Source organism: Amphiura filiformis, chromosome 1 (genome assembly GCF_039555335.1).
Source record: "Amphiura filiformis chromosome 1, Afil_fr2py, whole genome shotgun sequence".
Taxonomy (NCBI): Eukaryota; Metazoa; Echinodermata; class Ophiuroidea; order Amphilepidida; family Amphiuridae; genus Amphiura; species Amphiura filiformis.
The window spans coordinates 34,402,949-34,413,042 of record NC_092628.1 but is presented as its reverse complement, the minus strand read 5'-3'; the positions used below and the strand labels follow the sequence as shown (position 1 = coordinate 34,413,042).

The 10,094-nt window shown below is 37.6% G+C and overlaps 1 protein-coding gene across 1 annotated transcript in view; it reads right to left on the bottom strand.

The window, feature by feature from the left end:
* Positions 1 to 4,796, bottom strand: part of LOC140158579 (uncharacterized) — a 65,895-nt gene extending 61,099 nt beyond the window's left edge. The window contains exons 1-2 of the mRNA XM_072181720.1: positions 4,587 to 4,796; positions 3,958 to 4,102 (exon numbers count right to left, since the gene is read on the bottom strand). Coding sequence (XP_072037821.1) covers positions 3,958 to 4,102; positions 4,587 to 4,796 — 355 coding nt within the window. The remainder of the gene's footprint in view (positions 1 to 3,957; positions 4,103 to 4,586) is intronic.
* Positions 4,797 to 10,094: the final 5,298 nt, after the last annotated feature.

The window sequence follows — 10,094 nt, the reverse complement described above, 5'->3', positions numbered from 1 at the left end:
ACATACAGTGTTATCAACAGTTTGACCAATATTTCGATGGTTTAAATTAAGACACGGGACACATCATTTTATTAAAAATATCAGATTTTGTCACAAATACAGCCCATTTTTTTTTAATTAAAGGAAGGTGACCTGATATATTGAAAATCAGAATTCTTTAAAAGCTTTACTTATAACTTATACATAATCTCGTCGTAATTTTCAAACATTTATGCATAAAGAACATGTAAATGTTCCTTGTAAATGTGACTAATAATCCTTATGGAATTATTGACATTTTTATACTAGTACGTGGTTTAACTGAAAAGTAACTTCACAGTGTTTTTATTAGCCAGTAATCCTCATGATCATGTAATATATTGACATCAAATGAGAGAGTGTATTTTTCTCGTTAACATATTGAAATTAGGAGTTTCCCAAATTGAATTGTATTCCGAAGATATGATCAAAAAACTGTTTAATTAGTCTAAAAATATAAGTACTACTACATTTAGAACTAATTAGAACCAAACCCTTTGATGATTTCTCAGAAATATACCAATTTGGAATACCTAATTTCAACATGTTATTGAGAAAAATATGAAACTTTTCACCTGATACCAAAATCAGTATTTTGAGTTAAGGCTGAAGTGAGGGGATAGAGGTTGTGAGTGGGTAAACACCTTTGCAAACTGCAATTTTTGCAAGGCATATTGGATTTATCTATGTACATTACAATCATCTTAAAGTGAGAATTTAGACAAAACTAGGGCATCCTCTTCTGGCTTTAAATGTCACAGTGTAGCAAGCAGGTTATACATGATAACTTTGCAATGGCTGCTGAACCTACTGATCAGTTGGAGCACTAGAATCTAACCGGATATAAAAAAAAAAACCTATGCAAATTCATAGTATTGATTTATTGACATACTTTCTGCAGAACCATATTCTTCTGGTAATGTCCTCACATCTCTTGGCCTAAACAACGCTTTTGCTTACATCGCTAGCTTGATAATTAGCATCTTGCTTTGAGCTTGAGCCAATTAATAAGTAGGACCTTGGAACCTCAGATAGTCTTGGCTGCTGAAGTATCCTCATTGCTACACTGCTTAAGTACCGCAATAGACAGACATTCAATGATTGGTTTTTTATTAGTTGGGTCAATGTTTGCAGAGTCCTATATAAGTCTGTCCTGGAAGGTTGGTGTTGACTGTGTGTACTTATCTGGCCTGTGGAGTGAAAGAAAGCAAAGAGTGGTATCAATAAACGCTATAAAGCACCACTATTTTTGTGGCTTTTAAAATTTTTTATGACCATCATTTTTGTAGCATGTTATTTTCATAAAATATCCACATTTTCTTAAAGGCATATAAAGAAAAATAAAATGTTTTTGTCAATCCATGTCCTTAGAGAAATTCTCAAAATTTCATACACCCTTACATTTCTGTGCGTCACGCAGGGTTTAAATGAATTTCAAACACATCTTTAACTTGTATTTCTCATCTTATAGTAGAGACTCTGGTTCTAAAAGGAGTTTTAAAATTTGATGGCTTTGACACCCAAGTTCCCAGATCTTACAACTTATCAATAATTGCTTATTTTTGAAACAACCTTTACAACTTGGCACATGAATGTATTCGCATGGGAAGGTTTGCTTTTTATGTTAGCAAACTGTCTTCAAAACTGACCAATAAGATTACGAAATTCTTGAACTGGCCATAACATGTTAACAGTTATTGTTGATGGCAGCGGTTTCCAAGTCTAAAAAAAAAAATCAACTGGTATTGTCTAGCATTTTAAGGGATTTAGATTTAGACTTAGAGTTAAGATTAATGTTGAAGATTAAAGGTTAGGATTTGGAGGCAAATCTTGCTGGTTGAAGCTGAAATTAAAACTAGAATTTAACAGTTCTCAGATTATGGGTTCTCTGGCGTCATGGTCATTATATTCCCCAGAGATATTTCAGTTTTAGTTGCTGTTAATTAGACCAATTTTTAAAACTTGACCCACTACATGATCTTTGACCTCAAATGACCTCTGCTTGATTTTAAACACTACCCCCTATCCACAGGTTTTATGTCCCATTATCACCACATTATGATTGACCTTGAACAACATCAGCTTGAATTTGGCCTCATTAATTAGACTTGTCTTGAAGATACAAATGTACGCAGCCCATTGACTTTTTAAATTCCTTTTTGATGTTTTATAACTTGATTAAAGCATTTTAATAATGTTCTCTCTGTATGTGACCTTTGACCACAGTAACTCAATTTACTAAAGGTGCCCTCTTTCAGCACCAGGTAGAATATGAAATTGCATATCCTCCTCTATTACTTAGCGCTTAAAATAAATTCCATTACTACATGAATTTTACGGATTATACTGAGTCTTCAGCCATGGTATCTATTCGTTAACACTGTAATAGAAATCACTTCTCCTCCATGCAGGTTAACCTATCTTGAATACTGATCACATTTTTGCTTTGGTGTGTGAATTTTTCAACATCTTACAATGGAGACAAAACATACTTTCATATGAAAATTTATGATAAAATGATGATTATTTTTTGTTAGAAACAAATACTACTACATAAAAGACAACACACCTAACTGGGTTGACCCATTATAGTAAATATACCTGATATAATTGTCATATCTCTTTACCTAAATGTTCTAGCAATCTGAGTCAGCCTTGGTTTTAGAATCCCAGCGGCTGTGTAAAGAAGCCAACGTGGTTGTTGTATCGCAACCAATAGCGACAGATTGATTGATAATAGATCCCACAGCATAGCATCCTCTTTTGTAGTTGAAGATTTGACATAACTAGTATAACCGTTTGTGATTTAGAATTGTTTTTTGGTGATAGTATTTCTCTGGAAACAATAGAAAAGAGTAATGGAAGAATAATGATTCTAACATTTCCAAACTCCTGGAGGTGTCTGAGAGAGATGTGTTGGCAGAACATGCCTATCCTGAGATCAAGAAATTGTTCAAGAAATGAGACCCCAAAATGAAGCCATTTGGTTGCAGCATTTAACATTTTTTACCAAATGTATTAGGTTATATGTTTACAACATGAAACAAATGTGCAGCTTGTAACTTCATCAATACTGCAATATGGAAATAAGTGCATGCTAGCTACAAGATGGGTTCCCTGTCCTCATATTTGACACACAAATACCAATCACATGTTAGCGCTTGGAATTCAAAGCTAATCACACACACACACACTTGAACAAATTCTATATATCTCAGCAGCTGCAGTTTGCTTAACTGTTTATTAAGATGACTGTTTACTTGTACCTACCCTTATGAGATTTCATGCTTAACATCGCAAAATTTCTCTATTAGAGTTTTTGGAAAACTAGTTATTGTCTCCATTTTAATGCTCAGCTACCGGTACAGAAATGTAGCCAAGATCTATCGCACTTTCTTGATATAAAGTGTGCTACTACTCAAAAGAAAAAAAGAAAGAAGAGTGTCTATCTACGAAAAGAAAACCTCTTATCTGGCTGACATGCCTGATGCAAACTACTTAAAATTTTGGCAGGCGTGTATCAGGCCAGCCTCAATTACCAACAAAACCCATTCCTAGCAAGCTATTAATTGTCCCCTGGCACAAAATGAAGGCACTGGGTGAACTCAAACTCCCACAGGTCTTTACACTGAAAATGGATTCAATTTCCTTCCTTAACTCTAGAAGCCAAACCCAGTTTCTGGTAAATAGAGCTCCCTCCACCCAGAGAGAAAGTCACATCAGGAGTACTCCCAAAGTTATGTGCTTGGACCAGCCCTGTTTTTTTACTTTATATAAATGACAACCAGGATAAATCAATTCTAGCATCTGCGTTTTCTTTGCTGATGAGCAGCATCATATACACAGAAATCATGAGTCTGATGATCCCCAGAAAGACCTTCAAGAGTTCTTAAATTGTTCTTCAAATGACCCGATGCACTTAAATGTTGGTAAATGTGCCATCCTCTCCATAACCAACAAGCATAAAACCAGTCTCTATGATAATATTCTCCCAGATCAACACAAGCATCTTGGACATATGATATCCAGCAAACTCCCATGGACTGCACACTGCAATAAAATCAGCAAGAAGGCCAACTGCACCCTAGGTTTGATACATCACGTGACATCGTATTACCTTGTTCTAAAAAGAAGTCAAGGCCAAAGCATTCCAAACTTCAGCCTGCCCACAAATGGAATATACAATAGAAGCCTGAATCCACATACCATCAAGACTGTGGTGGACCGTCTTGAGCGTGTTCAATATTGGAGCAGTAGTCTCGATTTGTCTTCCGAGATTACAGAGAGAACAAGCACCTGTATTGGCAACCAATTAACACCCTGGGCTGGGACTCGCTACACAACAGGCATTTGGCTGCTCTAACTGTCTATTTGCATTCCTATCCATGTAATGATGATATCAGTGGGCATCCAAAGTCATCATTAATGGAGATCATCAATCATCATCTTACCTTGACATCCAATGCATAATCACTGTGCAAAGGTTGTGGCATTCCTATCCATGTAATGATGATATCCCAGTGGGCATCAAAGTCATCATTAATGGAGATCATCTATCATCATCTTACCTTGACATCCAATGCATAATCACTGTGCAAAGGTTGTGGCATTCCTATCCATGTAATGATGATATCCCACTGGGCATCAAAGTCATCATTAATGGAGAGATCATCAATCATCATCTTAATACCTTTGACATCCAATGCATAATCACTGTGCAAAGGTTGTGGCATTCCTATCCATGTAATGATGATATCCCAGTGGAGCACCAAAGTCATCATTAATGGAGAGATCATCTATCATCATCTTACCTTGACATCAATGCATAATCACTGTGCAAAGGTTGTGGCATTCCTATCCATGTAATGATGATATCCCAGTGGGCATCAAAGTCATCATTAATGGAGAAGATCATCAATCATCATCTTACCTTGACATCCAATGCATAATCACTGTGCAAAGGTTGTGGCATTCCTATCCATGTAATGATGATATCCCAGTGGGCATCAAAGTCATCATTAATGGAGAGATCATCTATCGAGCTTACCTTGACATCCAATGCATAATAAGCTGTCCAAAGGGTTGTGGCATTCTATCCATGTATGATGATATCCCGAGTGGGCATCAAAGTCATCATGTAATGGAGAGATCATCAATCATCATCTTACCTCGACCACCAAGGTCTAAACACTGTGCAAAGGTTGTGCCATTCCTATCCATGTAATGATGATATGCCAGTGGGCATCAAAGTCATCATTAATGGAGAGATCATCAATCATCATCTTACCTTGACATCCAATGCATAATCACTGTGCAAAGGTTGTGGCATTCCTATCCATGTAATGATGATATCCCAGTGGGCATCAAAGTCATCATTAATGGAGAGATCATCAATCATCATCTTACCTTGACATCCAATGCATAATCACTGTGCAAAGGTTGTAGCATTCTATCCATGTAATGATGATATCCCAGTGGGCATCAAAGTCATCATTAATGGAGAGATCATCTATCATCATCTTACCTTGACATCCAATGCATAATCACTGTGCAAAGGTTGTGGCATTCCTATCCATGTAATGATGATATCCCAGTGGGCATCAAAGTCATCATTAATGGAGAGATCATCAATCATCATCTTACCTTGACATCCAATGCATAATCACTGTGCAAAGGTTGTGGCATTCCTATCCATGTAATGATGATATCCCAGTGGGCATCAAAGTCATCATTAATGGAGAGATCATCTATCATCATCTTACCTTGACATCCAATGCATAATCACTGTGCAAAGGTTGTGGCATTCCTATCCATGTAATGATGATATCCCAGTGGGCATCAAAGTCATCATTAATGGAGAGATCATCAATCATCATCTTACCTTGACATCCAATGCATAATCACTGTGCAAAGGTTGTGGCATTCCTATCCATGTAATGATGATATCCCAGTGGGCATCAATGTCATCATTAATGGAGAGATCATCAATCATCATCTTACCTTGACATCCAATGCATAATCACTGTGCAAAGGTTGTGGCATTCCTATCCATGTAACGATGATATCCCAATGGGCATCAAAGTCATCATTAATGGAGAGATCATCTATCATCATCTTACCTTGACATCCAATTCATAATCACTGTGCAAAGGTTGTGAGCATTCCTATCCATGTAATGATGATATCCCAGTGGGCATCAAAGTCATCATTAATGGAGAGATCATCTATCATCATCTTACCTTGACATCCAATTCATAATCACTGTGCAAAGGTTGTGGCATTCCTATCCATGTAATGATGATATCCCAGTGGGCATCAAAGTCATCATTAATGGAGAGATCATCAATCATCATCTTACCTTGACATCCAATGCATAATCACTGTGCAAAGGTTGTGGCATTCCTATCCATGTAACGATGATATCCCAGTGGGCATCAAAGTCATCATTAATGGAGAGATCATCAATCATCATCTTACCTTGACATCCAATGCATAATCACTGTGCAAAGGTTGTGGCATTCCTATCCATGTAATGATGATATCCCAATGGGCATCAAAGTCATCATTAATGGAGAGATCATCAATCATCATCTTACCTTGACATCCAATGCATAATCACTGTGCAAAGGTTGTGGCATTCCTATCCATGTAATGATGATATCCCAGTGGGCATCAAAGTCATCATTAATGGAGAGCTCATCTATCATCATCTTACCTTGACATCCAATGCATAATCACTGTGCAAAGGTTGTGGCATTCCTATCCATGTAATGATGATATCCCAATGGGCATCAAAGTCATCATTAATGGAGAGATCATCTATCATCATCTTACCTTGACATCCAATGCATAATCACTGTGCAAAGGTTGTGGCATTCCTATCCATGTAACGATGATATCCCAGTGGGCATCAAAGTCATTATTAATGGAGAGATCATCAATCATCATCTTACCTTGACATCCAATGCATAATCACTGTGCAAAGGTTGTGGCATTCCTATCCATGTAACGATGATATCCCAGTGGGCATCAAAGTCATCATTAATGGAGAGATCATCAATCATCATCTTACCTTGACATCCAATGCATAATCACTGTGCAAAGGTTGTGGCATTCCTATCCATGTAACGATGATATCCCAGTGGGCATCAAAGTCATCATTAATGGAGAGATCATCTATCATCATCTTACCTTGACATCCAATGCATAATCACTGTCCAAAGGTTGTGGCATTCCTATCCATGTAACGATGATATCCCAGTGGGCATCAAAGTCATCATTAATGGAGAGATCATCAATCATCATCTTACCTTGACAAATCATTCTGTTAGAACTCACCGTGCCTTTTGAAACGAACATTGATAAGTCTCACAAGCTTAAGGTTGACAGATATGCTTCTCTGGTAGGCGACATTACTGACACTGGCTACAATTGCAGTTACATTCCATTAGAGGTTGGTTCAAGAGGTCTAATTACAAAAATCGAACAAGACTCGTCTTAACCGCCTCCTGCATGTAGCCAAGTCTTACATTAAATACAAAGATCTGAGGAATGACATCTCCAAAATGGCTCTCACGCAGGCAAGACATGAAAAAGAGTGGAATGTCAATATCCTCAGATAGCCTACCAGGGTGGGCGTATCTGTCGCCTGATGATCCAATGTCATTAATTAAATTTTTTATAATATTTATATTTTTTTGTATCTTTTTAGGTGTTTTAAAGATTGTGTATGTGTAATTTGTATTTCGTTCACGCCATGCCTGGTGGTCAGTAAAGGCCCCAGTTGTCTTGGATGTCTGTTGGTTTCTTTATTCTTTTAAATTTGTATGTTTAAATTGCTTGAATAAAGATGATGGAATAACAATGCATAATCACTGTGCAAAGGTTGTGGCATTCCTATCCATGTAATGATGATATCCCAGTGGGCATCAAAGTCATCATTAATGGAGAGATCATCAATCATCATCTTACCTTGACATCCAATGCATAATCACTGTGCAAAGGTTGTGGCATTCCTATCCATGTAATGATGATATCCCAGTGGGCATCAAAGTCATCATTAATGGAGAGATCATCAATCATCATCTTACCTTGACATCCAATGCATAATCACTGTGCAAAGATTGTGACATTCCTATCCATGTAATGATGATATCCCAGTGGGCATCAAAGTCATCATTAATGGAGAGATCATCAATCATCATCTTACCTTGACATCCAATGCATAATCACTGTGCAAAGGTTGTGGCATTCCTATCCATGTAATGATGATATCCCAGTGGGCATCAAAGTCATCATTAATGGAGAGATCATCAATCATCATCTTACCTTGACATCCAATGCATAATCACTGTGCAAAGGTTGTGGCATTCCTATCCATGTAACGATGATATCCCAGTGGGCATCAAAGTCATCATTAATGGAGAGATCATCAATCATCATCTTACCTTGACATCCAATGCATAATCACTGTGCAAAGGTTGTGGCATTCCTATCCATGTAATGATGATATCCCAGTGGGCATCAAAGTCATCATTAATGGAGAGATCATCAATCATCATCTTACCTTGACATCCAATGCATAATCACTGTGCAAAGGTTGTGGCATTCCTATCCATGTAATGATGATATCCCAGTGGGCATCAAAGTCATCATTAATGGAGAGATCATCAATCATCATCTTACCTTGACATCCAATGCATAATCACTGTGCAAAGGTTGTGGCAGTCCTAGCCATGTAATGGTGATATCCCAGTGGGCATCAAAGTCATCATTAATGGAGAGATCATCTATCATCATCTTACCTTGACATCCAATGCATAATCACTGTGCAAAGGTTGTGGCATTCCTATCCATGTAATGATGATATCCCAGTGGGCATCAAAGTCATCATTAATGGAGAGATCATCAATCATCATCTTACCTTGACATCCAATGCATAATCACTGTGCAAAGGTTGTGGCATTCCTATCCATGTAATGATGATATCCCAGTGGGCATCAAAGTCATCATTAATGGAGAGATCATCAATCATCATCTTACCTTGACATCCAATTCATAATCACTGTGCAAAGGTTGTGGCATTCCTATCCATGTAATGATGATATCCCAGTGGGCATCAAAGTCATCATTAATGGAGAGATCATCAATCATCATCTTACCTTGACATCCAATGCATAATCACTGTGCAAAGGTTGTGGCATTCCTATCCATGTAATGATGATATCCCAGTGGGCATCAAAGTCATCATTAATGGAGAGATCATCAATCATCATCTTACCTTGACATCCAATGCATAATCACTGTGCAAAGGTTGTGGCATTCCTATCCATGTAATGATGATATCCCAGTGGGCATCAAAGTCATCATTAATGGAGAGATCATCAATCATCATCTTACCTTGACATCCAATGCATAATCACTGTGCAAAGGTTGTGGCATTCCTATCCATGTAATGATGATATCCCAGTGGGCATCAAAGTCATCATTAATGGAGAGATCATCTATCATCATCTTACCTTGACATCCAATGCATAATCACTGTGCAAAGGTTGTGGCATTCCTATCCATGTAACGATGATATCCCAGTGGGCATCAAAGTCATCATTAATGGAGAGATCATCTATCATCATCTTACCTTGACATCCAATGCATAATCACTGTGCAAAGGTTGTGGCATTCCTATCCATGTAATGATGATATCCCAGTGGGCATCAAAGTCATCATTAATGGAGAGATCATCTATCATCATCTTACCTTGACATCCAATGCATAATCACTGTGCAAAGGTTGTGGCATTCCTATCCATGTAATGATGATATCCCAGTGGGCATCAAAGTCATCATTAATGGAGAGATCATCTATCATCATCTTACCTTGACATCCAATGCATAATCACTGTGCAAAGGTTGTGGCATTCCTATCCATGTAATGATGATATCCCAGTGGGCATCAAAGTCATCATTAATGGAGAGATCATCTATCATCATCTTACCTTGACATCCAATTCATAATCACTGTGCAAAGGTTGTGGCATTCCTATCCATGTAATGATGATATCCCAGTGGGCATCAAAG